The sequence below is a fragment of the Hippocampus guttulatus genome, chromosome 10 (assembly GCF_054856545.1).
Source record: "Hippocampus guttulatus isolate MCC_2025c chromosome 10, RoL_Hgut_1.0, whole genome shotgun sequence".
NCBI lineage: Eukaryota > Metazoa > Chordata > Actinopteri > Syngnathiformes > Syngnathidae > Hippocampus > Hippocampus guttulatus.
Genome location: NC_141270.1, coordinates 15,020,314 through 15,048,181, shown reverse-complemented (window position 1 = coordinate 15,048,181; position 27,868 = coordinate 15,020,314). Strand labels below are relative to the sequence as shown.

Genomic DNA, 27,868 nt, shown 5'->3' with positions numbered 1-27,868 from the left:
TTGTCGAAAGTATTTTTTGGTATCAAGAATTATTCTAATATCTATATTATCTGTAACATATATCGTAAGTACACCAATTAAATGTCCTTCATGTAAACTGCTACTTTGATGGGGGATAGCGCCTGACGGAATCGGCAACCTTAGTAGGCCGCTCACGAGGTTCTTCCTTTCTCAGGCACCGACGTCTCCGTGTATGAACCCGTGGCCTGGATGGACTGGTGGATTCTTTCAAAATTCTTATAAATTCGGCGATTTGAGTAGACAAGCAAACCATCAAGATGCCGGCGTACTTTCAGCGCCCAGAGAATGCTCTGAAACGAGCGAATGGTGAGTAGAAATAATTTGATTCAGCGGTTAGCCTTGAGCCGCCTCGTCACCCCTAACGGTGCCAATGCTAATGCTAGCTAGTGAATGGCGCGGAGGAAGTCACCATGAATGTTTCAGCCAGTTAACGAGCAAGGCAGCTGTCGTGGATTGATGAGAATTAAGCCCAGAGACCATTTGAAGTTGGACAGTCAAACTGAATGATGCCTTGTCAAGTTCCTAAAGTAAAATTTCTCCTTTCGTAACCGGTGACGATGTATATGCTAATGTTTTCTCCCATTGGGCCCTGCTGCGTACTAAAAACTGTCATTTGACGAGAGGTGATGCAGCTCTGCCGAGTTGATTGTCTGTTTACACAGTCATTTCATTTTTGTGTAACATACAGAATTTCTGGAAGTTGGCAAGAAACAACCCGCATTGGATGTTCTGTATGATGTCATCAAGAGCAAGAAACATCGAACATGGCAGAAGATCCACGAGCCCATTATGCTCAAATACCTGGAGCTTTGCGTGGATCTTCGCAAGAGCCACCTGGCAAAGGAGGGTCTCTACCAGTACAAAAACATCTGCCAGCAGGTTAGGTTGTGGTGTGTCCTCTTGTCTCAGCTCTTTAGGGGTTAAAGTATTTTTTTTGTTTGTACTATCAGGTGAACATCAAATCTCTCGAGGATGTGGTTAGAGCTTACTTGAAGCTGGCGGAGGACAAGACCGAAACGGCTAAAGAGGAGTCTCAGCAGATGGTCCTGGACATCGAAGATCTGGACAGCATCCAGACTCCAGAAAAGTGAGAGCGTTTGTTTTGGTTTTAAGTGTCGGTTTATTGGTTCCACTTAAATAGTCTTATTACGTTGGGCTTTGTTGTCTACATTCAGTGTGCTCCTGAGTGCTGTGAGTGGAGAGGACACTCAGGACCGTACTGATCGTCTGCTCCTAACTCCATGGGTGAAATTTCTGTGGGAGTCCTACCGCCAGTGCCTGGACCTTCTTCGAAACAACTCCAAGGTGGAGCGCCTTTACCATGACATCGCCCAGCAAGGTACCGTTAATGTATTTATTAATCTCATGTTCAAAGGGGCGGATTGGTAAAAGAGAAAATCTGGTCTGTTTATTGCTCACATGGACAAAACTATGTTCTCACCGCAGTTACCTCGGCACAAATCACCACTTTAAGGTCTCTCTTTTAAGATCAAGCGTTCGGAAGCAAACTCCTCTTCATCAAGAGTGTTCTCTCTTTTGCAGCATTCAAGTTTTGCCTTCAGTACACCCGAAAGGCAGAGTTTCGCAAGTTGTGTGACAACCTGCGGATGCATCTGGGTCAGATTCAGCGACACCATAACCAGAGCACTGCCATCAACCTGAACAACCCTGAAAGCCAGTCCATGCACCTGGAGACGCGCCTGGTGCAGCTTGACAGTGCCATAAGCATGGAGCTCTGGCAGGTCTGTTTCTCACAGAAGAATATATGAATATCTCGTTCACTTTGAATACTGTGAAATCTAAAAGGTGGAACACAATCTGTTGTGGTACTTATGAATATAAATATTGGAAATGGAAATAATCTGTGAAATAAGAGGATGCCATGTGTCGCCTCTTATCTTTCTGCTATGCATAACCGAAGGCGACAAACTTGGCAAACATAGTTTTCAACATAATGACTATTGCTTATGTAACAGATGCAATGCATGAACTCCATAATTTGAGGGAAGGTACTAATGATATAGAAGCCGTTCGGGATAAATATTGCTGAGAAAATTGGTAATAGGCTCGCAAAGTGTTGTCTGTCCAAGGAACTACAGTGCACATGCTTCAAAATGCAATCTTCGAGCTTTGGTCACTGCATACTATTAGTTTACAACTAGATGGCACTAAATTCTACACAGTGTAACTTTAAATTTGTACGGTCAGCCTCACGAATAACGTGTTCCGCTGTATATGACAAATATTTAGAAACGCTGTGAAATAGTTGAGGTAGCCCATTAATGATACTGTAAATGGTCTCTAATGTTGCAACTTTTTAAGATAAAGGTTTCTGTGCGAAAACTTTTGTCTTTCCAGGAAGCATTCAAGGCTGTTGAGGACATCCATGGTCTGTTTGCTCTGTCCAAGAAGCCACCCAAACCGCAGCTAATGGCCAACTATTACAACAAGGTGTCAACTGTGTTTTGGAAGTCTGGAAATGCACTTTTCCATGCTTGCACCCTCCACAGGCTTTATCACCTCTCCAGAGAGATGCGCAAGAATCTCACACAAGAGGAGATGCAGAGGTATCTGTATTTTATTTTTTTATAAATACGTTCAGATTTGTATCAGATTTATTCTGATGAAGACAATTTAATTATAAATACCTTCTCACTCCACATTCAGGATGTCTACCAGAGTCCTCCTGGCTACTCTCTCCATTCCCATCACCCCTGAGCGCACAGATATCGCTCGGCTGTTGGACATGGATGGTATCATTGTGGAGAAACACCGCCGCCTGGCAACTCTCTTGGGCCTGCAGGCGCCACCTACCCGCCAAAGTCTGATCAATGACATGGTGCGTCGTTTGTATGAATGTTTTCTTAAATATTTTAGATTGTGGAGTAGTTTTACATGATATGTTTCAGAGTGAGTTTGTGTTCTTTATGTTGATGTTGTTTCATTTGAAAAAACTGCAGCATACAGTACAGGTATATGAACAAAATACAGTATAACAAGACGCGTCACAAAAGTAGGACTATTTGCTACAAAATGAGACTAGTAACAGACCTCGTACCTTTTGTTTCCACTCACTCACTGTCTCTAACTTTACCTCCCCTCGATCACCACCCATGACAGCGTTGCTCATCTGATGTCGTGCAACGAACTTTTGAAGCCAGCCACGGGACGCTTTGAAGTCCTTGATGCCCATAGTTAGCACTATGGAACTCGCCTTTTCGCCAATTAGCGGTCCAGTTAGCGGAAGGTTTTTAGCACGACAACAGGTAAAGCATTCCAGGAAACGTTCGTTGACCCGACTGTCCGTCGAGCCACAAGCAATTTACTCCGAGCAGTTAATCGGATGCATTCCACTCTCTCTTCCACGGTTATTACCCTTCCTCTTCGTTTGGATGCTGCGATATACAGGACGTAAATGTAAATGAATGACATTTTTTAAAAAATCACTCGCGATTCCAGTAAAACTCATGCCAATAGAGTCACTGACATGTCGCCGTTTTGAACCCAATGAGAGTAAATAGCGTCGCGGACACAGTTATTTCATAGTATCGAGGGGGACTTGCTTGACTTTGCGCGACTGTGGGCTTCCGTATGAGTCTGGGTACCAGAACTTCCGTTGTTCTGAACCGATCATTAATGTAATATCATAGTCGAAATTTTAATGCATAGGTTTTTATTCTGGGTGAGGGAATTTCCGTTTGACAGAAGTCCGTAGGTGGGAATACTTACTGTATTTGATAGTTACAGCCCTACTTGAAATCACAACGTAGACCATATTGAATAGTGCAGATGGGCATAAAATTGTGGCCAGTCGTGTAATATGCAAGAAGAAAGAAAATCAGTTTTATCTTTGTACATTGTCTACATTACAATATTGAATAATTGGTGAATTCCCCGTGGAGTATAATGTGGTCATATACAAGCATGCCGCTTAACTTTGTAAACCTCTTGTCTTGGTGGTATTGAAAGACATTATTTTGTTCCTTCCAGGTGAGATTTAACTTGTTGCAATATGTAGTACCTGAAGTAAAAGACCTTCACAACTGGCTTGAAGTCGACTTTCATCCTTTGAAGCTGAGTGGAAGAGTAACCAAGGTAAAGCATTTGAGAGCAATAAACTTTGCAATATCGTAGTTTTTCCACAAGTAGAATATTATAAAATGCATACCGTATGTATGCCTTGTGTTGCCTTTGATAATTTCCCCATTCCCAAGCCAAAATCTCCTTTGTTCTGTTCACAGGTGCTGAATTGGGTGAAAGACCAAGGTGAGAAGGAATCTGACCTTCAGCACTATGTCCCTCACCTGCAAAGTAACACCATCTTGCGTCTCCTGCAACAAGTAAAAACAATGTATTTCCTTGAAACCCTTTGATTTTACAAGCACACCTTTGCTGTGGTAGTTTCATATTTTGTGTCCATGATAATAGGTCGGGCAGATCTATCAGAGCATTGAGTTCAGTCGTCTGGCCTCCCTTGTTCCATTCGTGGATGCCTTCCAGCTGGAGCGCTCCATTGTTGATGCTGCCAGGCACTGTGATCTGCAGGTAAGGTCATGATCACATCGCACACTGGCGCACAGAAGTGTTGGCTATCATCATCAAAATCCGTGTTCCCTTATGAAGGTTCGAATTGACCACACCTCTCGAACGCTGAGCTTTGGATCAGACCTTAACTACTCGACAAAGGAGGATGCTCCAGTTGGTCCTTTCTTGCAAAACATGCCCTCTGAACAAATAAGGAACCAGCTGACTGCTATGTCGGCCTCTTTGGCCAAGGCTCTGCAGGTCATCAAACCTGCCTCCACACTGGTGAGCTCAGTTTCTTCTCGCACAGTCGCTTGCCACTTTTATCTAAGTCGCCACCGGTTGCATTTTAGAGTGCAAGACAAAAACACATTGAATAGCAAAAATGATAATCACAGATTTTTTTTCCAGTCATTGATTCGCAAGACGGTCAAAAACAAAACTGTGCTTGGGCTGCATCGATGGCAAAAACACGTGCATGGGTTGTCTGAGATCAAGGAAACTTGGTGCTACTTATGCCGCAGCAGCTAACTCGCTAGCAACGAGCTTTGGCTGGGTACTAGTGTGGCTAAACTCGTCGCAGTGTCACTCCTAAGTCGGTAGTCATTGCCTCCGTGGTGGTGGATAAGCAAAACTTCTGACGAGTATCGTCATGAAGGGATGATGAGGAAAGACGGAAAAGCAGTGCTAATTCCAAATCTAACCTCAGTTTCACAAATAATCTTGAAACAGCAGAATTAATTGCTTGGGTGTACAATTTGAAATGGCAAATTAGCAGGCAATTTAATACTCGTCTTATTCACTACACAGCTCAACCGGATGGAAATCGGAAATTAATTTTGTTATGGTGTATTTCAGCCAGGAGGAGTGGACCATAAGTTTAAAAGTATTAATATAACAATTTTGTTATCAATAGTTATTTGTCATTTTTCTCAGTAGTCATTATTTTTGACTTCTGAGGCCTGTTCAACAAATGTTCTCAAAATTACATTTCAGTAGATTTTTATTTATTAGTTTAGCTTTGCTAAAAGAGGGCTGGGGGATTATACAAAAAAAAAATAGGAATCACGATTTAGTTTCATATTGAACTCACGATAAATATATATATTCATTGATTTCAAAATTTATTTATACAACTACCAAAACTGAACTTACATAAAACTACTATCATAGCCTCATGCTGATTTATGCCTGCACGTCAAACACTTTGACAAATTCTCACAAATGTTGCAAAGCCAAAAAAAGGCTTTTCTTTGCTAAATGACCTGTATATCCTCACATTTGAACAGATGTGGCATAATTCCCCTTGATTCTTAAATAGGTTTTGTATTCTTCAATGCAAAATGTTAACTAACCATACTTTTCTCTTTTAGCAAGAGCGTGAGGAGCAGAGCCAGCAGGCCATAGCTGCTTATCTGAAAAATGCCCGCAAAGATCATCAACGTATCCTGGCTCGCAGACAGACCATAGAAGAGCGCAAGGAGCGCCTGGAAAGCCTAAACATACAACGTGAGAAGGAGGAACTAGAGCAGCGGGAAGCCGAGATGCAGAAGGTTCGCAAGGCAGAGGAGGAGCGCCTACGCCAGGAGGCTAAGGAGAGGGAGAAGGAGCGCATTATGCAAGAACACGAGCAGATCAAGAAAAAGACGGTGCGAGAGCGGCTGGAGCAAATTAAAAAGACTGAACTGGGAGCCAAGGCATTCAAGGATATTGACATTGAGGTAACGTCTAGCCACTACATCCCTGCTGCTTCATATCATCTCTGTATTGGAGCAGTATATCGTAATTTTCACGACGATGTCTCTAACATACCTTTTGGCGAGCAGGACCTGGAGGAGCTGGATCCCGACTTCATCATGGCTAAGCAAGTGGAGCAGCTGGAGAAAGAGAAGAAGGAACTCCAAGAGCGCCTGAAGAATCAGGAGAAGAAGGTATGGCTGAGATATTTTATTGGTGAGATCACTTACCTTTGTACTGGATTCTCTCTCTCTCTCTCTCTCTCTCTCTCCGCAGATTGACTACTTTGAGAGGGCAAAACGACTTGAGGAAATTCCTCTTATTAAAAAGGCGTATGAGGAGCAGCGAATCAAGGACATGGAACTGTGGGAGCTCCAGGAGGAGGAACGGGTTCGTTGGAAGATAAAGTACTGTACACACATTAAGTCCCTTCCAGATTCTACAAACTTTTTTTGTTGTTGCAGATCAGTAACATGAAAGTAGAACGGGAGAAGGCCTTGGAGCACAAAAAGCGCATGTCTCGCATGATGGAGGACAAGGAAAACTTTTTGTCCAAAATAACTGCTGCTCGAAGCTTCATTTATGAGGTGAGATAGAATGCCTACATTGGTTTAGTAGTAACATAATATAAGCACACTTTTTATGTGTACTTGGATTTTTCTTTTTGTAGGAGAAACTGAAAGCATTCCAGGAGCGCGTCGTGGAGGAAAGGAAGAATCGTCTTGAGGAAAGGAAGAGGCAGCGTAAAGAAGACAGACGTAAGGCTTTCTACCTCCAGAAAGAGGAAGAAGAACAGCGTATCCATGAGGAACAACTCAAGAAAGGTAATGAACATTTATTTATACACTATGACGCTCAAACCAGAGGGTAGGTGTGGACGATTCCACTTTGAAATATATGGAGATATTTATTGGAAAGCTGTATCTTTGTACGTTTACGATACCAACACATTCATTGAAATGTACTGTTGGTAAAATGACAACAAAAAAGTAATTGCATCATACCCTCTTGAACTGACTGTACCATATTGAATCGTAATCCCATTGAGTTGAATCAAATCGTTCCGACTTCAAATCGAACTGTCCTTGAATCGTTTTGTACCCGACGTATCGCGAAACGTATGGACTTGTCGTTTGTGGGAAGTCACACACCCCTGCTATTCAGTCATATCACACAGGCCTAATATATAGCCTGCGCAAATTTGAAGTCCTTTATTGTTGAATATTGCCATAGAATGTCGCACAATGTTTGGCAGATGCTTGAAGCAATTTAAAATAAAAACGAGCTGTTGTTCATAAATGCTATCTATTCATAATTGTTCTGTGAAGTAAGTTCAGAATGAATTTTTTGCAGAATTTTGTCAAATTATCATTGAATGTTTTGAAAATTGATTTTTTTTCCTTCTCTCCCCCGTATCGCCCACCTACACCAGATGGTTAATAAGATATCAAAACATATTTTTGCTTTACTTGTTCTATAGTTGAAGCCATTCTGTTTTGTTGTGTGTTGAACTTGAAACATGCATTTGAGAAAAGGTTAATATTTTTCCCCCCCTTTTTAACTAAAACCTTTTTGAGTTTACATTGACTGAAGTTGGCTGCTGTTTTTCTCTCAGAACGTGAGGAGCGTGAGCGCATTGAACAGGAGCAGCGAGAGGAGGAGGAGAGAGAGTACCAGGAGCGCCTGCGCAAACTAGAAGAGCAGGAACGGAAGCAGCGTGCTCGTCAGCAGGAGATCGAAGAGCGCGAGCGCCGTCGTGAAGAGGAGAGGCGCGTCCCAGATGAGAAACCCAAGGTTCAATTGTCTCAATGTGTTCATCAGTTATTCTAGATATTTTAGGGCCACATACAAACAGTATATGCCAGTTTATTGTGGAGTTATGTTCCAAGCCACCCATCTCCTGTGATAAGTCAACATCTGCTATGAGAGGCCGCATGAGAACATTATTATCGTTTTACCCCTACCACACACTTGGCAATATACTGCATCTTTGCTGTACAGTCTTATTGTGAAGGATAAAGTTTTCATTGGTCTAAACAGGACTGGGGTGAGAAAGAGGAGGGAGGATGGCGGAAGCGCACTGAAGGGGAATCAGAGTGGCGTCGTCCTGTAGCTGACAGGTGTGTTTGCTGTTATACTCATTGGTTGCAGGAGTCTGTGCTCTTCTAAAACTTGGTCTCTCTCTCTCTCTGCGTAGGGATTGGAGGCAAGAGGGTCGTGATGACGACAAGGAAAGAGAGGCTCCACGTAGGGGCGGGGATGACAGAGGACCTCGTAGGGGCTATGATGATGATCGAGGTCCACGTCGGGGTGGAGATGACGACCGTCCATCCCGCAGAGGGATGGATGACGACAGAGGCCCACGCAGAGGTTTTGACGACGATCGCGGCCCCCGGCGTGGCTTTGACGACGATCGCGGTCCCCGGCGTGGCTTTGACGACGATCGCGGCCCCCGGCGTGGCTTTGACGACGATCGCGGCCCCCGGCGTGCCTTTGACGACGATCGTGGCCCGCGGCGTGGCTTTGACGACGATCGCGGCCCCCGGCGTGCCTTTGATGACGACAGAGGTCCACGTAGGGGCATGGATGACTGGGGAGCAAGAAGAGGGGGCGATGACGACAGAGGTGGAAGAAGAGATGATCATGATCGTGATGACCCCTCACCCTGGAAGCCCCTCGGTAGACCAGGTAAGCATTTGGCCATTGAGTCATCTCGTAAATGGGGACTAAAGTTCAATCCAGAGAACAGTTTAGTTTCAGAGCTGCAGTAAAAAAGAAGTTGGGATTGTGACTAGTCAGAAAAGGTATCATTGAATGCTTTTGACCTCTCAAGGCAATTTTAGAATTGGATGTCTGTCAACACAAAAGAGCCAAGAACAGCATTAGGACCTTTATTTTTTTTTGTTGCAGAAAACGCATTATTACACATTTCCCAAATGACCATTGTCAATTTAGTGGGTTTTCTGCTTCTAAATTTGGTTGATCCCAAATGGATTTGACAGGCCTAATCGTCCAGTCCCTTTAATGTCATGTAGTGGTGAAGCAAACTTGTGTTGGTTTCTCAATCCATATTGTGGAACTTCGGAGTACAAATTTCAATTTGTTCCATAACATCAGTAGCAACACAAAACTTGCAAATTGAGGTAACATTTTCCATTGAAATGAATGGAATTAATAAAATGCACTTAGCGTAAAATCCAGTGAGTCCCCCCCAATTAAAAAATGATTTTAAGTCACCCCACAGTATGGTACTCAAGATTCATTAAAAAAACATTAAATGTTATTAAAAAGAGAAGGGTACATTCATTCCAACATATTTATTGTCCAATGTTACAAAAATGCTTGTGTGCACCGTGGGGAAGACTTATTCAAGCCAACAGCAACAGTTGTTCATGCTATCCATGGTGGAGCACGCCGCAAAGTCGTGATGCCACCTTCAAATTAAAATGATTCCAAATTTAGTAATACACTAACATCAGTGCCTTGGTAGGCTTTTATTTAAGTTTTGACTCGTCTTCCCAACTGGAGAGGCTCAATTATCAGGCCAGTTTAAGGGGGGGCATCTAGTACTGGGGCTGAGTGTCATTCACTGCATTTCACAGAAATCAATCCCAGTTACAAAACTAAGCTGTATTTACCTTATTTTTATGGATGTGTTGTAAATACAGCAGGATATAGGAAATACGTGAAATTTAATTTGCGAAGAAATAACACTGTTCATGGGCTAATCGCTGTAAATCAATGCATATGTTTGTGGTTTTTTTGTGCGAATATTTTGTGCAAGACCTGAATGTTTGTCGATCAGGTGGGTGGTTCATAACCTGAGGTTCTAGTGTACTTGATTTTGATAAAATGACGAGCTAGGGGCTCATGTTGCAGGTGGTTGGCGTGAGCGGGAAAAGGCTCGGGAGGACAGCTGGGGGCCTCCTCGTGGCGGTACCAATGATGACCAAGATGACGACGAGAGAGAGGAGCGACCCAATGACCGCTTCAGAGACCGTCAAAGGTGAGTTTGACAGAATCAAGATCATGTTCAGGGTTTTTCCTGGCTCAAATTGCGGCAGAGGTGGGACCAACCTGACCGTGCTCCATGGCGTGCATGTATTCTGTAAATTGAACTGACTCACTTTCTTTTACAGGAAACATACTTTACATTCAGAGTTCCAATAAGAATGACTATTATCATGTTAAAGCATTATTATAGCGATATTATTTTTGGTTTTGTAACTTATTGTAAATTATTTGAGTTCTTTAATATACTTCTCCCCTTCTGCTGCTTTGTGAATGGCTGTCACCTCATGTTTTTTTAATGTGTCCAGCCTGTAGTTAGTTAATGGCTGTCTTACAAGGGACGCAGCAATTGCCTGCTGTGTTGGGGGGGCACGGTGCTTTTTGCATAAATAACAGTGCATGCCTTCCCCAGTATGCCTGAGCCAGGTAAATTCAATTAGCCACTGCCTGTCAAAGCCACTGGCTTGTATGTTTTTGAGACGATATGGAAAGAGGAATTTAAAAAATAAGGTTTCCATCACGTACACGTTGCGCTTGCGATGTTATACACCTAATTGGAAACGGATTTATATAGCCTCGCGGACTCGTCCTGTCCTGCATTCTGACCCTTGCTATACTCAGTGTTTCATACCACCACCATGAACTATTACATGTTAACTGCCTGTTGCATTCATTTCTCTGCTCTTTTATCTCAGCTTCACTTTCACCCCAGTTCGCTTTTTTAAAAAGTGCCTAAAATTCATAAAAGGAAACTCTATTTTAATAAACACGAGATGCTTGGACGCAAAAAAGGCTAAATTTACCTATGTGTTCCATCAGCCAGAGAAAATTCGGACGCCATGAGCACCGACTAGCGTGGAAAAATCACGATTTGATATGTTTCTTCTGTAGTTGCTTCAGGTCTGTCCTGTGCACTGCAGTTGATATCTCACCTTCATAGTGACGTAATGCTCCATCTGCAGTTACAATACGAAGCTGCCACAGAAGGGACATCAATTGCTCAATCAGCAAAGCTGGAGCTTTAAGCTGTGTTAAGCGATATCAATCCATTTGGCTGAGGGTAATTTTGAACGCAGGAAAATCCCGGATTTTGTTCGTTTGTGTGGATTGTCACTTTAATTAATGTGTGCGGTTCCAGAGAGGACAATGGCTGGAGGAGATCAGAAGAAGGAAGGGGCAGTTGGAGAGATTCTCGCCGAGAGGACACTGACCGTCGTGGCAACCGCGATGATCGCGGCGGGGAACGTGATGATCGCCCACGTGACGGAGCTCGCTGTGATGATCCTCAGAAAGCTCCACCGAGAGAGCCGAATGATGGTAAACCAAGCGTGTGCTTGCACTCTCATCACATCACAAGGGTTTCAGACATATTTTAGTGGTAGGTTTGGTATTATTGGGAAATGTAGAATATTTATTCATTCGAGGAAACATTCGTTTATTTGAATGTCCGTCGAGCCACGGGACGCTTCGTAGTCCTCGATGGCCAGAGTTAGCTCTCGAAGGCTAAAAACCTTACGCTAACTGGAGCGCTAATGAGAGAGAAGAGCTCCAGTTAGCATAAGGTTTTTAGCCTTCGAGAGCTAACTATGACCATCGAGGACTACGAAGCGTCCTGTGGGTGTTTTTATCATGATAACAAGTAAAGCATTCGAGGAAACGTTAGTTTATTTGAATGTCTGTCGAGTCATAAGCAATTTACTCTGAGCAGCTAATCGGATGCTACGGTATCTACACACATAGACAGTGAGGTCCCTCTTGGCCAATCGGAGGCCAGGATGATGCCAATGGCAGAGCAGCTATGAGTATGTTGAGTCCAGGAAACTCGCAGCTGTGACCGAAATAAACATTGTTCACTATGTAAACCAGTGTGGTGGTTGCTGTTGCCTTTTTTCGAACGAAGCAGTGGAGGTCGCTATTGGATAAGACTTTGTTGTAGTTAATGTCTTTGCGAGGCTGGAGCAGAGAGAATGATTTTGTATCACGCAACAGGGGTTTTTTCGTCATATGGGGGCAGGAGAATGGAAATTGTGTGAATGCATGAAGATTTTTGCACGAAACCTACATATTTTCGCCCATGTAGGTTTCGTTCTAGAGGAGTTTCACTGTATTGCAAAAAGTGCTGTAGAAATGTTCTAAAGATCTCGTCTCACACATACATGAATGCATTATCAATTTTTACTATAGTTAATCATTGTGTAAAGCACATATATGGCTTGGTGGTGGTCGGTGTATTTTTAGAACACAGCACAATTGTCATTCTGAAATGCTTTGGAATTTCTCCCAAAATGAATTTCAGCCTTTCGTTGCTCAACTCCTCGAAGGGTGGCAGGTTTGTCACCGGGTAGCCATTCTTCCTGAGTAGAGTAGGTACATACTTGAAGAATAAGTAGTAGTGAGTCTACGACATGCAACGTGATCTTTTCCGATCTGCCGCTTACCTCCGTTGATTATACCAGCTGTGTAATGCACGGAGTTTGATACCAACATCACACGATTTATCAAGATAGAAGTTTATTTCGAACAGTGGTCATGATAGTTTTAACACTTATTAAAGCAACGTCTTGATAAAAACAAGGTATAGTACTTCAAAACAACTTCTCCCATCACAGATGAGTTCTGGTAAGACGCTGCCATTTTAAAGTGCATATACGACCACGTCAATAAGCATTTACGTCAAGACAGGGTGTGCACAGACCGGATGCAGCTTGGCTATTCTGATTGAACCATGTACATTACGCTCGGTCAGATTGGCAAAAGGAATATCACCTCTGAATCCAAACGAACATCCATTCAGATTTGACCCGTTTATTCCTATTGAGATGTTGTCATGGCTCATTTTCATTCCATTTGTTCATTCAGATTCATTGTAATCGGAATATATGGATCCATGTAAACTCGGCTTCTGTCTTCTTTTGACCTACTGTATGTCGTGTAAAACTGGGGGGAGATGGATTTTGATGGTACGGGACCTGTTAGTAAATGAGCCACACTTCAAACGGCAGCTAGTAGGTGGCGTCGTGTACCTATGAAAGTAGTTATTCTGCATGGCTCCAACAGAGTGAGCAAATTTATGACTTTATAGACATCATTTCTAATGAGCAACCCTTTTTTGCAGGAGGCACTTGGCGTCGTGGTGGTGAAGAAAGGCGTGAGGAACGAGACAGGCCCAAGGAGCGCGAGCAAGACAAAGATGCTGAAGGAGAGAAGAACTGGCGTGCAGACAAAGACGCTCGTCGCACGAAGAACGAAACCGATGATGATGGCTGGACCACCGTCCGCCGCTGAGTGCCAACATCTGTAACGTGGCTCCAAATATGATGGAAAGACAAATTAGATTAGCCTTTGGTAATTGATTCCTCCTTTAGCTCCATTTAAGCTTCTGATACGCCATGTATTATTCATTTTCAAATTCAGTGTCATAACTCATTTTTTCTGGGGATGGATATTCTTTTTACTATTAGTTGACTTTCAGCAGTTTGGAAAACTTGAGGCCTCAAGCAAACCATCGCCGCAGACATGACGACCACCATGGAAGTCGCTAAATGCCATTAGCGACTTCACAGGTAAAATGGTCTTATCCATTTTATCATAGCATATTGGACAATATATCAACCTCAGTTCTCAATGCAAACTCAGTGAATCACCAACTGCCTCTTTTAAACTGTTAACTTTCGCATTGGTATTGTATGATGGCACTCTTATACTAATGCCAAGCGCTTGGGAAAATATCAATTTCAGGTGATATTAACATGTTACATGAGTGAAATATCCGTTTTGAAGTGTGTGCTTCAAATATTAAATTTGTCTCATCTAATAGTTTTCTGCTTCTCTCGCTGCAGTGGCAATGGCGTTATACCAGATTGCATGTAAACAGATAAAGCCTTTATTAAAATTGTTTGACCTCCAGTTGTATACTTTTTTGTCAAAAGCCAAAAGTTGGATGTGACCATCCTAATATCAAGCTCTCATGAGGAGAAATGGGACAGTGGCTGACTTACTGGTGCCAGAGCTAAAAATCAACGATGAAAACAAATAGCAAGTCTGCACACATATGTTGATCATTTTTTCCCCCTGTAAATTAAACGGGGAAAATTATATAATCTAAAAACATGCTATGTTTCATTATTGCAGGGATATTCAGGAAATGTACTGGCCGTGCACAACCTGCAGACATACTGCTCAATGCATGCCAGTGTCAAAACTTCCACTTGGTCGTATTTGAACATTTTTTTCTGCTCTCGTTAGGCCATTATTAGCAGTTGTTTCTCGCTTGCACACAATATAAACGATACTATATAATACACAATATCAATAAAAATACCATTGTGCTGGCTAAAAATGTATTGCTTTCCGAAAAGGGTCAAACACGATTTGAATATTTGTGCAAATCAGCTCACGCTTTCGAACTTTTGCCTTTGCACACATGAAATCCACTAGAGGTCACTAAAGCTCCACGGAGTGCAGCGAGACCTTTCACATGGCAATAGCAGGCAAAATGAGGCTTTTTTACCGCGGAAATGTGTTCAATATCATCAGAAACTTTGCATTCCCAATAATTATACCAAAACGCAAGCACTCTAAAATAGAACATGTATTCAACTATTAACTATGTATTAATTAGCCTTTAATGCTATAAGATAAGACCTCCTTTATTGGTCTTCAAAGGGGAAATTTAGGTGTTGCAGAAGTTTAAATAATTTAAAAGTAATCATCTTGGATTCGGGTGTATTTTGCTCAAAACTAATATCAAGGCACCAAAATAAAAATTCACTTCAGCAAATGCTCGACATGTAAAATAATAATAATACATTCATATCGGAGAAATTCACATTTTAAGTCTGAAATAAATTAGTGGAGTTTTTTTTCTACCTTGTGCTGCTGGCCCAAGGACGGGATAACAAATTGTGTATTTTTCCAGAGACGGTGGACATGATAGATTTTCTTTAAAGGGTCACGTAGATAAATAATAGCAGTTATTGATATGGATTAGGAAAAGGCTTGTTGTAGGTGAGTAAAATCAACTTAGATTTAAAAAAAAAGAAAAAGATTCAATGTAGTCTACGTATAAAGATTGAAAGGCCTGCACAGCATGAAATATGCTCCGTGACAATTGTTGACAAATATGTCTGATTTCGTAAATACTCGATTTTCATTTGTCTACATCAGATTGGAATGATTCTGATCGAGTAATTCCCTCGCTAGTTTTCAACGAATTGCGACTGTCGACTGTAGCCTCCAATACTTTTTAAACGCAGTCCCACAATGGGCTCAATCGATCTGAACCAAAACAATACACGGACAAACATAATTGGCAGAGGAATTAAGGCCGACCGATGCAATTACTCGGTCCCGGAAGATTGGAATAAACTAGCGAAGGCTCGTTTCGAGTGCGGACGTGTCAGAGGCCTTCCCCGAGCCTGAGCTCCGTGCGTGAGTTGCGCGCGCTGGCGTGCGTGCGTGCGTGCGTGCTTGCGCGCGCACGGCGTGTTGCCGTCGAGCGGACGAATCGTGTCGGCGTTGCGTTCGAGTCCGCCTCTCTGAGCTCAGGCCGCTTTGCCATTGACGCACTTTAAAGCGGCTCGCTATTTCTCCACCTTAAGGCGAGCGGCAGAGTCAGCGGCCAATCAGCATGCCATTAGCGACTTCACAGGAAGCTGTTTATGGGAGTGCAGCGCTAATTAGCCTCATGAACTAACACATCTGCCCGCACCGAGTCACGGAGGAAAACGATCACATCCATGGATTAGTCTGGGAGCTCACGGACACTTTTGATTTGACGTCCTTCTTCGGTGTCCGCCGCGGCGGGTGCGTGCTGCGCTTTTGCTGAACTTCGTCGCCGCGCGCAACAACTTTCGCCTCTTTCCCCAACTCTGGAGTATTTTCCGCGATAACTTCCACTTAAACTGGGGAACCCGGACCATCGCGCCATGTTTCAACCCACACCCAAGAGGTGTTTCACGATAGAGTCGTTGGTGGCGAAGGATAATCCGGTACCGGCGTCCCGCACGGAGGAGCCCATCAGGCCGGCGGCTCTCAGCTATGCAAACTCGGGCCAGATGAACCCCTTCCTCAACGGTTTTCACTCCGGCGCCAGGGGCGTCTACTCGAACCCGGACTTGGTGTTCGCCGAGACGGTCTCGCATCCGCCCAACTCGGCGGTCCCGGTGCATCCGGTGGCCCCGCCGCACGCCCTGGCCGCTCATCCGCTCTCGTCCCCTCATAGTCCGCACCCTCTTTTTGGCAGCCAGCAAAGGGACCCCTCAACCTTCTACCCCTGGTTATTACACAGATATAGATACTTAGGACACAGATTTCAAGGTAAGTTTTCAGCTCGCTTTTTGGCGTGGAATGCTCCATTCCCAAAGTTTGTGTTCAGAGAGCACGGAGGGAAGAATTTTTAAGCAACATTGCTTCAAAATTGGTCATCGCCTTTCTGTGTGGTGTTATTAATTCAAACAATTGATTTGTTTGAATATTATATTGACTCATGTTTTCTTAAAGAAAAATGTTCGTCATATTTTGTGTTTTGTTGCGCATTTCGAAATATGTTCTGCAATATGTACTACAGGTTGCATCCTTTTGGCACACAATCACAATTCATTTAAAAAAATACATTTAAAGGCTTAGTCGTGTTATTTCTATGGATTGCGCCTACATTTTATTTTTTTTAATTTGCAGATGGCATGTCTTTAATTTAGGGCCACCCTCTTTTTGTTGAAAAAGCAAGCCCCGACGCTCGCATATTGTTCGCGCTATATATTTTTGTACTATTAGGAAAATATTTGCATTGAAATTAAGGCGAAGTTCAATTAACGGACTTTAATCAAAAATGGACACAATTATTTCCTTTTCAGTTTTTCAATACAAATGGATTAAATTAAGCCTTTGGTTTGATTTCGTTTTGGCATGTGAAAAATGTGAGATGACGTTTGACGGTAATTCTTGAAATAATTTTTCATCCTAAAATTTCTAACCCCCTCCCAATCTTTGCAAGGGCCTTCATTGTCAACCGTATACGCTGTATCATTTAAAATCAGCCAAACAGATTGACAGCGTTGTGGGGGGTTTTTTTTTTCCTTGTTGGGCTTCAGGTAACGAAACGAGTCCCGAGAGCTTCCTTTTGCACAACGCGCTGGCCCGAAAGCCCAAACGAATCCGCACGGCTTTCTCACCGTCGCAACTCCTGAGGCTCGAACACGCCTTTGAGAAAAATCATTACGTGGTGGGCGCAGAGAGGAAACAGCTCGCGCACAGCCTTAGTCTCACAGAAACTCAGGTAAGACTACAATTTGGCATTTGCATGTATTTATTAATGCATCTCTTGCCATTTAATGGTAACGTGCATGTGCATCCTTTTACATTTTGAATATATTACTGCACCATGCGTGATGTTCCGTTTCCCCCAAATATTTGCTCTTGTACGTTTCAAGTGAAAATTTATAATTGATTGTGGTATTTAAAATTAAACATTAATGGCAAAAAAATAAAATACATTTGCGCAGCACGTATTTGGGCGGCAGAGGCGTTTAAATTGTGTTGTGGTGTATACGAGGCAATACCTGACCCCCGCCCCTTCATTATACAATTCACCTCACCTCATTCTCGGAGGGGTTGCATGACTTTTGTTTCGAGGGGGGGACTCAGAGAATGTTTCCTTTCAAAATGGAGGCTAAATGAAGGAGTTAACCATTTTGTGGCTCAGCGATACAAAGAAGGTGGCGGCCTCGGTGGGTCGCGCTGCCATATTTGCCACATTGTTCGAGCCCATCGGCCCAAATGAAGCATCACGTCGTTCAATTAGCACACAGAGAGCTTTTTAAATGCACCTCACTTGCCATTGAAGGGAGTGACAAAGCTGCGTGAGCCAGATAATTTATCGATTTAGATGTAGTTAATTCCCCAGGGTACCACTGATCATCACGATGAGTGGATTTAGAGGAGCGCGTGTTAAATGTGTCACCGAATGGAAATCCTTTTCTCTCGTTGTTCTGATTTTATTTTAGCAGCCATGTAAAAATGGTGCCTGGCTTAATTGACGCTGTGTCATCACGGCCTGTTTTCATAGGACGAGCTGTAATTTACTGTTGCGGTTTAAAATAACAGCTGCAGCGGTGGTCTTTTCCTTTCTATGCTTAATACCATTTGAATTAATCATGACAAATATTCAATGTGATAATATTTTTACCCTTTCATTTTCAACATGTTCAGTCAGTGAAGGCCTGTGCCCGTTTACGCAATGATTTGCGCATCCGTGTTCGCTGATACTGATTCATTTTTTTTCTCCTCTCCACCTTAGGTAAAAGTGTGGTTTCAGAACCGAAGGACAAAGTTCAAGAGACAGAAGCTGGAGGAGGAGGGCTCCGAGTCGCAGCAGAAAAAGAAGGGCTCCCATCACATAAACCGCTGGAGGCTGGCCACCAAACAGTCCAGCCCGGAGGAAATCGATGTGACTTCGGACGATTAAAATGAGACTCAAACGTGCTTCTGAGCGGAGGAGGACACGAATACAGGATACCGTGGGAAGACAGTCGGGTCAAATAACCCGATGTCTCATTTCACATCCCCGATGGGCATCTGAAGCCGACGGAAGGCCAGCTGCGGCGTGGCCCAGCTGTCACCCTGCAGCTCCGTCAGTCCAAAAGAACCAGGAACATGGTACTGACAGATTGTGTGTCACCACCCACCACCATCTGAAATATTATTTTTTTCTTCTCCAATTCAAATTGGACGGTTGCACTTCTATTTTTTTCCCACTCCAGATATACCAAAACTGCATTTAAAAAAAAAACTTGAATTGCATGGTAGTTGTTTTAATTTGACACAATCAAGTGGAAAACGAAACAAAAATTTGATTTAACTATTTTCAAACAGAGGGGTGTTGTAATTCTTTTTCAACAGTGTGCAGTCTTTAATTCATAATTATCGTGTAAAAGTGATTGTGAAAACATACGAAGTAGCAGTGCTTTATCATGTTTTGTTTTCCAAGAAAAAAAAAGCAAAAACTGTTTTTTCTAAAAAAAAAAAATGAGAGAGAATTTAAGGGAAACTATCAAGACATTCCTTAAACCTCTAAAGCTTTACCAGTGTGCGGTTGTGCTTGGCCCCACGCAGCCTTCTGTCAGGACGTGAGCCTCCACTCAAAGATGCCACAAGGACTAAAATGAATTATAGACAAAAAAAATAAAAAGAAAATCCAAGCACTGAGCATATTCCATGTACAGAAAAAAGGTTATTGTTATTGTTTCTGTTAAACTCTCTTTTACAGAATGTAAATACTTTTTTGTGTATGTGTTAAATTTGCTACAATTTTAACACAAAGTATACTTCCAAGAAGTATGTAATTGTCAATATTTTGTCAATAAAGTTTTATCAATATGTCGCGCGCTGTTAAAGTACGCAGACCTTTATTTTAAAAGCACTTCTTAATTGATAGCCATTGCCGTTTTTTTTGTGCATTGTAAAAAAGCAAAAGAAGAGCTCATAATTTGCGCACAATTCAGGATTTGTTTCTCCCATGATTGTGTGCAGCAGCTCCAAAGAGTCTCGACAAGCTTTTGTGAAAGTGCAAATCAGTTTGGGCAATTATCATGCGAGTAATATGAGGGGGGGGGGGGGGGTCGGGGAGGGGGGCATTGCCCAGTGGTCCACTTTAATCTCTTAATCCGGATCCAAGGGGGCTTGGTTGGACATAATTTAGCACAATCTGACTAGCCCTCGCGACGCGATAAGAGAAGGTTGCAATGTGCCGCAAAATGGGATCTTTGTCTCACATCTTGCCGTGCTGCTGCAACAACCGCAACATTACACACTTTTTAGGAGCGTGCACACTTTAAATCAGCATGAATGATGAAAGTTTTTTTGAACGAACATATTTTCGCAAGTGTTCTTTTTTTTGTAACGGGCAATTCTTACTCGGTCCATTTGATTACAACAGCAATAAAAATCTTTAGAGAATACCATTAAGCGTTAGAGGGGAAAGGGGGGGGGGCTAAAAGCTTTATTACAAACCCAGCTTTGAAATAGGGGGGGATTAGAGCACTGAAAGGGTCCCACAATAGTTAGAAGAAAAGGTTTCATGCTAATGAGGTTAATGCCCTTTGTATCTCCGGACTCCACAACTTCATTACTCCTATCTCGGGCAACACCGAGCGGCTCAGAGCCTCACAATCCACTCGAGTTTTTCCCCTCCCTGCCTATAAAGACGGATTTGATAGCGGTCCTGTTCAAACTAGATAATTATATCTTTTCAAGTTGGAATTAAGATAAAGAAAGTGCAGTGGAGGCGGTGAGCCTTGATCCGCCACAAACAAAATTTGGCGCACCCTCTGTGCGCCTGTGTGGACACACAGGAGACAGGACGGAGTCTCATTAGAGCCTGCCACCATTTGATAAATTTAATGCATATGTTTTAACCTGCAAATCCCTCTATTCAACCCCTTACGATTAGGAAAATTCCCAATACATGTACCAGGGAAGACAAGTCAGTGACAAAATGGGAAGATGCTCTTTATGTAGGCCTAATATTATATTATATTATATTATATTATATTTTGGTATCCATCAAGTTTCTCGACGACTTACCTTCAAATTATATTATTTTATCTTTATTAAATTATCTTTCATTATATCACATTATATTATATCACATTATATTGTGTTAGAGTTGTCACGCACTGAGCAAATTTGGGAGTGATATCTACTTCAAAAAATAAACTATATACAGTATATTTTTTTCCACTGAGAATTTCGAAGTCAATTTTACAAGGAGAATTTTACACAAAATTGTACTTGCGCAGTTGTAGTTTAATAAAAAGAAGTCGCTCAGGGTTGAGGAACGTTCCCACAATCTTCAATTTGGAAGACAGCCGCGCCACTCAATATGTCAGGAGCTGGTGTCTCCAAAGGAGATCCTCAAAACTCCTCTTGGTTATCTGAGTATTACCGCCTGACACCCTGAGCAATGTATTACAAAGTGGCGTGGGTTTGTTCATCAACCATTGAGGGACTTTTTTTTTGAAATAGACAAAGACTATGCAATTAAAATAAAAAAAAACTCTCCTTTTAAAATGTTAGAATTTCCGAGTGAAACAAACGTTACTATTTGTAATGTAAATATGACTCCCATTTTTTTCAGTGTATTTAATTGCATGCATTTTCATGAACTGAAATATATACCAAAATAACCCCCACGCTAAAACTATTGTATTTTATTTAGCAAGCCCCACAGGTTAAGTAATAAAAATCACGAACCGACATTTACAATAAAAAATCATAAACTCCCCATGCATAATCGTAAATTATTATTTATTATCACAAAACATAACCCTAAAAATGTATTAAAAACAATTCTGTTTCGTGCAGTCAATTATTTAAAACGTACATTTTTTTAAAAATCAAAACGCGCAATGTGGGAATACAAATTTGCGAAAACGAATGTTGAGTAGGCTATTCCAAATATCGTGCACTCACCACACATCATCTCCAGTCCTCCTTGCTTGGATGATGCATTTCCACGTGTACGCCACACAATTTGCAGCATTAAAGATTTAGCGTGCAATATGAAATAATTATCCTTTAGTGAAAAGTGTATAGTTGCCCCTATCAAGTGACCCCCACTGACCCAAAACCTCTCATCTGCAATTAGTAGTTCTAATGACGTCCGCTGACACCACTAATGTGAATGGAGGCTGAATGGGGGAAGGGAACACACCAGACAGGTTCAATGTCGGCGCTGATATCAAACAACAACAAATTGCATTTTGATATTTTTAGCTCTATTTAATTTTTTTTTTTTTTTTTTTTTGGGCGAGTAGAAGTTATCCATGGCTGGAGAATCCGCGGCACACACCAGGCCGCCGCACGTTCGCGGACCCGGGTCGCGACTAACTTGAGCTGCCCCGTTTCGCAAATTGCCACTGAAATGGATCCATGAAACGAGAGAATGGACCCCACACAATTCTTCTCGACCTTGACATAAGACGCAGCGATAAATATACAAGACAAATGAGCAATTACAATCAGCCTTCAAACAGCTTGCATCATAATGAATGAAACATTGCAGGCTCGCTTTCGGTCTTCCTTTTTAAAAAAAAATTGATTAATAATGAGCCATACATGATGTGAAGTGATGATTTCACAGTCGCAGCACTTTCCAGTCTCAACCAGTGCAGTCAGCACATAAGTGTAACTGCCCTTACACTCTGCATTAATCCCATTATTATTATTATTATTATTATTATTTAATTGTTATTATTGTTATTATTATTATTATATGTTGCTTGGATTAGTAGCTAATTCGGATTTAGAGACAGACATGTAAATTATAAGAGAGTAATAATAATGATGGCAGTAATACTTCCATGTTTTATTTTTATGTGTGTTTTACGTATCCAACTTTTGAACACACTGTGTGAACTCAGCATTTGCACATACACACATGTTGTCCAACTGTGATGAGGTAGTGACATGATAAAAGTCATTCACTGATTTAAACACGTAGCATGCATGTTGCCCGGGGTCAAAACACAACAAGAAATGAAAAATACGGCAATATTTCATCTTGACTTCATACCCACGATGCACTGCTCTGCACATGTACTCCAGTGCTGTCTTCTCTGAACGCATTGTGACATAAGAGCTATTTATCCTCTTTTTTTTTCTTGAACACCACACTACACAACTTTTACAGCCCTCATACAGCCTGCTGAAGTCCTGCAGTTTCCATGAGGTTTATTTTCTTTAATGAGGTGTGAGTGTATGTGTGTGTATGTGCGTGTGTGTGTGTGTGTGTGCGCGTGTGTGTGTGTGTGTGTGTGTGGGAGTGTGTGTGTGTGTGTGTGTGTGTGTGTGTGTGTGTGTGTGTGTGTGTGTGTAATGCGATGCTGTTTCATTTGCATATAAGTGGCATGTTTTCCATCCGTCCGCCAGCTCTGAAGGGAGCAATTGTGGACCCCCCGTCCTCTGAAATTACAAACATTTTATAAGTCGTATGTGCAAGCGGCTACATTCCCCTCAGTGCCCTAATGTGTAACATATGGTGGACTGTACACCTGATAAAATACCTCAGGGGCCCTGCAGTTTGGAAAATCCTCAATTCGCTCCCTAAATAAAACAAACAATGGCTTCACTAAATATATCACATGTGCCTGCTGAACTATTCGGCATCTCTTGACCTGTGAGTTGCCTCGCTCATCACCACTGATATGAGAGTCATCTGTGCAGCTCTATTGCCCATCGAGCGCGGCTATTAATGTTGAAAATAAAGCTTACAAGATTAAAGATTACACTCCCTCACATTGTCTTTCATTACATTACTCTGCTGCACTTAATTGTGAGTGCAGTTGAAATAAAGCTTGCAGTGGGTGACAGGTGTACACCTGCTCTGTACATAGCACCGTTTCTCTGTGTCTCCCTCTCTTGGTAACAAAGTTGTGGAAAAGTAAGTCTAATATAACCACCTCCCCTCCCCGCCCCCCACCCCCTCACCCAATATATCACATTTCTATTGGCAAAGTCCAGGTGCAAATGAGTGTCTGGAAAGTGAAGCAACAGACAAATAGCAGTGGTGTAGGACGAATGCTTGTTTGCATTGGGATGGATGGATCACACTTCTGTTTCAACATGACATCAAATATGCAAATCTATTCAAAATAAAATGCACATCTTTATATTTCCAAAAGTTTAGAAGACACTCTAGCTGAATATATTGGAGAGGATTTGTTGGCATGTTTGGAATTACAGGTGTACCTCAAAATTGGAACCAACCAAAACTTATGGAAGACATATGCAGAAACTTGGAGGTCAGAGTAATGTCATGAAGGGATTTTTTTTCTTTGGATTTTTTTCCCCAATACTTATCAGGAGCGGTGAGAAAAGATGAAAAGGATATAGATGGAAGCAACGGGCTCTCTGTATGGAGGCATGGGCTGATACCAGATTCTTACCACGAGGAAAAAGTATTGTGGTATGATATTATTTCACCAGGTCTCAGTATTGTAATTACAGCTGAAAAATGTATTGCTTTGAAATGTTTAGGTAAATAACTTTTTCCATTGAAAGAGCTCTGTAGATACATGCTCTGGAATGACCTCCCACTAAACATTCGGCAAGCCTCCTCGCTGCCCATCTTCAAACCCCTCCTCAAAACTCACTTGTATTCTTTGGCATTCGACTCAGCATGACTTAGATTTGTTCTTGGTTTTACTGTTCGGTGTTTTCTACTGTCTTTGTTATTAACTTGTTTTATTGTTGTATGTATGTATATTTGCTCCATGTACAGCACTTTGTATGCAGCGATGGCTGTTTGAAAGTGCTCTATAAATACTGTTGACTTGACTTGACTTGACATTTGTAAAGCTAAAGAAAATTGGCATTTTTCTAATGAAAATCAAATGTTAGTACATGTACAGTGCAACAATAAAAGTGCTTATTTCTCAGAAAATCAGCAGCTACTTTTCACTTCTCTGCTTTGTGAAGTCATTTCATGATGAGCGTGGAAATTAACTAGGATTAGCGACATTAGTTAGCTTGCCAGCTAATTCGTGAGTCTATAGTATTTATTTCTCAACTCAACTCAACTCAACTCAACTGTATTTATAGAGCACTTTCAAACAGCCATCACTGCATACAAAGTGCTGTATATGGAGCAACTAACATATACAATTTCCCCATTAGTAGTCACGCGAACTCCCATAGCTGTTTGCTAGTACCGGTAATCATTTAGAGACAGCATTTATATTAACGTTATGTTGAATTTGTGATTTCAAATTGCAAGTATTGCCTTCTATAGCTGACACTCTTCAAAGCATGTTTTGCAAATCTGTCCCCCATAATGTACTTTCCTGACCTCTTGCACCATCAACTGGAACACAGGGGTCACATTGCCTGCACTGACGATAAAAAACAAACAAACAAACAAACAAACAAACAAACAAACAAACAAACAAACACCTCACAGCTCATATGGCTGATGGAACGTTTTAGTGGTTTTGGAATGGTGACTTTTTAAAACAATGGCATAGCTTGAAAGCGGTACCTGGCCCATGCTGAGCAGTATGCCACTTGTTATCAATATAAGACTTGTTTTATGGCCTTTATTAGTGTGAATGTAGTAATATTATAGAAGTATTTTTTTTAAATCTAATGTTTTATTGATCCCAGAACAGATTTATTCAATTATCATTATTACTTACAGGTATGTGAAACATAGTTTTGCAAAGTGAATAAATTAGCATTTGGAATTTTTTGGTCACGAAACATTTGAAAAAAAAAAGTATTACATCCTTATGTATTTATTTTTTTATTTACATTGTGTTAATTTATTTTAGAAAATGCATTAAAAGCAGTGGCTGATGCTGACTTCCTACTCAGCGAGTTTTCTGTCTCCACATGTGCACAGAATGAAAGGCGACGAGCTACAGACTGAAGCTCCCCGAAACAATGAAAAGAATGAGTGGTGTAGAAAAATGGATGGAATTAAAGCACTATACAGTATTTAAAAAAAAAAAGACTTTCACATCAGTTTCTCGCAGTGTTTGTGAGAACCGGAATGTTCCAAATTGTGTCTGCAGCCCAATCAAGACATATGCAGAAAGTTTGAACTCTGAAACGTGAAGCTAACCTCTACGCCAAGTCTCATTAGATCCTTTTCAAGTACTATTTGTGTTATCCGTGTGAAAGGGGGCCAGCTCCTTGATCAGAACTGTCATAATAGCACCCCTCCAAACACAACATACCCTTAAAGTTAGTTTTAACATGACTTAATATTCCCAAACAATATTTTCCATGAAGCTGTCTGTGTGCAGCTCTCCACCATGTCCTCCCTCATGCACTATATTTGTGGTGAGGGAGTGGAGTTGTGTGCATTCTGGACTCGCCTCTTTAAGTGGAAAAACGCTCTTCGGTCTGTATGACAAAATAGTGTGTGGGGTCGTTTTGAAGAGTTTAATGTCGTGATGTTGGGGCTGCAAATGTGCTGGTTCTCGGTTCAGCATAAACACCAAAATGGCCCCAACAAACCTGAAGACAAATTGTTTTGACTGTTCGATATGGAAGAAGAAATACAGTTTATAGTCCAAACTATAGTATGTGGAAGTATTCCTTGAATGTTTTCTGAAAACAAGAAAATACACAATTTTAGTGAGTGCTTTGTTATTTTCTCTTGATCCTAAAACTGCTGTAAAATCTGTTCATATTTGTTTCTAAATACAATTCATTATGTTGCCTTCCAAACTGTCCAAGTCAGCGCTGTAAATGACAAACTGTTTTCAATCGCCTCACCTGGTTACAACAAAAGAATACAAATTTTAGTTTATTGACCTGGCTAAAAAGGGGCTAAGTGATGCACTTGGGTGCCATCAACGGTTATCCGCTTCAATTGCACCAAAGAGTTAACTGTTTATCAATGCCGCCATCAAAAAATACATGCGCGTGTGTGCACATCATGCGGAGAATGATAAACGAGTGAGAACAAGGAAAAGAAAATCCAACTCGACAGCCAGCGAGTGGACTGGGGCTTCGGGGCCACATGTTAGAGCGCCTCATTGCAATTTGTGACTAAACGCACAAAAGAGTAATTAAGAACACTCATCCGTGTGTGTGTGTGTGTGTCAAATTTTGAAGACCTTAATTTTCATTTTACAAGGACTTTAATCAATTTGTCCCAAACTTTATTGAGCCAAGACATCCATTTGACATTAGAAAAAATCTGGCTGCACACCACTAAACAAAAAGTCACAAAAAGTATGACAACCAAAATAATGATGATCTTCTCTCAACTGATTCACAAATGGACTTACTCAGCATGAAATCTGGGCCCGTTTAATTGAACACAGGGAAGCTATGATTTATTCAAGTTACCGTATATGAATATCAAGTGGATAGACATGGGTCTTGTACTTTCTGCCATTTAATGGAAGAGCATTTAATTGCTCTGCCTTTCAAAATATATCGCTGGTAAAGTAGATGTTGCAATGATAATTTGATCATTTCCTTCATCAGCCCTGACGATCTCTTACGCTATACAAAGGAACCATGGCACCCTTGTTGGGAATGACTGATTTAAATGCCTTATGATAAAAATGATCTGCGATTGGCTGGCAACCGGTTCGGGGTGTCCCCCGCCTACAGCCCGTAATCAGCTGGGATAGGCTCCAGCACGCCCCGCGACCCTTGTGAGGATAAAGTGGATCCGAAAATGTATGTATGTATGTATGTATGGATGGATGGATAAAAATGATGTAAATATGCTAGGCGGCTAACAATAGGGAATATGAAAAAGGTTCATGCTTGTTATACAACATGTAAGATGGCAGATGTAGGTACCATACAATCTTTGCGTCGTACGCTCACAAAGTGTTTTCCAGTGATCTCAAATCCTCAGTAGTGTAGAGCTGGAGGGTTGTTGTTTATTATGGGCACCAATTTGGATGATCATTCTGTAAAGAGGGAAAATGTTTTGACTTCAGTGTGTAAATGATTGGTTGTCATCATCCACACTGAGACATCTGTGATTGTCTAATGAACACTTCCGCCATTCCAACTACCTCAAATGATTCCTGCTAATCATTTGCTTTCA

At 41.7% G+C, this 27,868-nt stretch overlaps 2 protein-coding genes across 4 annotated transcripts; both read left to right on the top strand.

Moving 5' to 3' along the window:
- Nucleotides 1-156: 156 nt before the first annotated feature.
- eif3a (eukaryotic translation initiation factor 3 subunit A) lies at nt 157-14,199 on the top strand. 3 transcript variants are annotated; one of them, XR_015102047.1, is made up of 23 exons: nt 159-327; nt 710-900; nt 972-1,108; nt 1,197-1,360; nt 1,564-1,763; nt 2,380-2,588; nt 2,689-2,860; nt 4,012-4,116; nt 4,263-4,361; nt 4,450-4,566; nt 4,645-4,830; nt 5,919-6,266; nt 6,372-6,476; nt 6,559-6,672; nt 6,747-6,869; nt 6,953-7,106; nt 7,898-8,076; nt 8,323-8,402; nt 8,480-8,970; nt 10,162-10,288; nt 11,432-11,610; nt 13,409-13,638; nt 13,755-14,199. XR_015102047.1 is itself a non-coding variant. In XM_086122027.1 (22 exons), exons 1-21 carry the CDS (start codon nt 279-281, stop codon nt 11,326-11,328), a joined length of 3,423 nt encoding a protein of 1,140 aa, XP_085978153.1. In that variant the 5' UTR covers nt 157-278; the 3' UTR covers nt 11,329-11,353; nt 11,432-11,578. The 3 variants fall into 3 exon arrangements, 2 of the variants coding, with proteins under 2 accessions (XP_085978153.1, XP_085978152.1); XM_086122027.1 differs by lacking the exons at nt 13,409-13,638; nt 13,755-14,199 and adding an exon at nt 11,256-11,353 and having other exon boundaries at nt 157-327; nt 11,432-11,578; XM_086122026.1 differs by having other exon boundaries at nt 13,409-14,199.
- A 1,632-nt stretch (nt 14,200-15,831) lies between these two features.
- Nucleotides 15,832-19,599, top strand: emx2 (empty spiracles homeobox 2). Its single transcript, XM_086122052.1, has 3 exons — nt 15,832-16,611; nt 17,385-17,569; nt 18,590-19,599. The coding sequence occupies exons 1-3, from the start codon at nt 16,221-16,223 to the stop codon at nt 18,755-18,757; spliced, it is 744 nt and encodes a 247-aa protein (XP_085978178.1). The 5' UTR covers nt 15,832-16,220; the 3' UTR covers nt 18,758-19,599.
- The last annotated feature ends 8,269 nt before the right edge of the window (nt 19,600-27,868 follow it).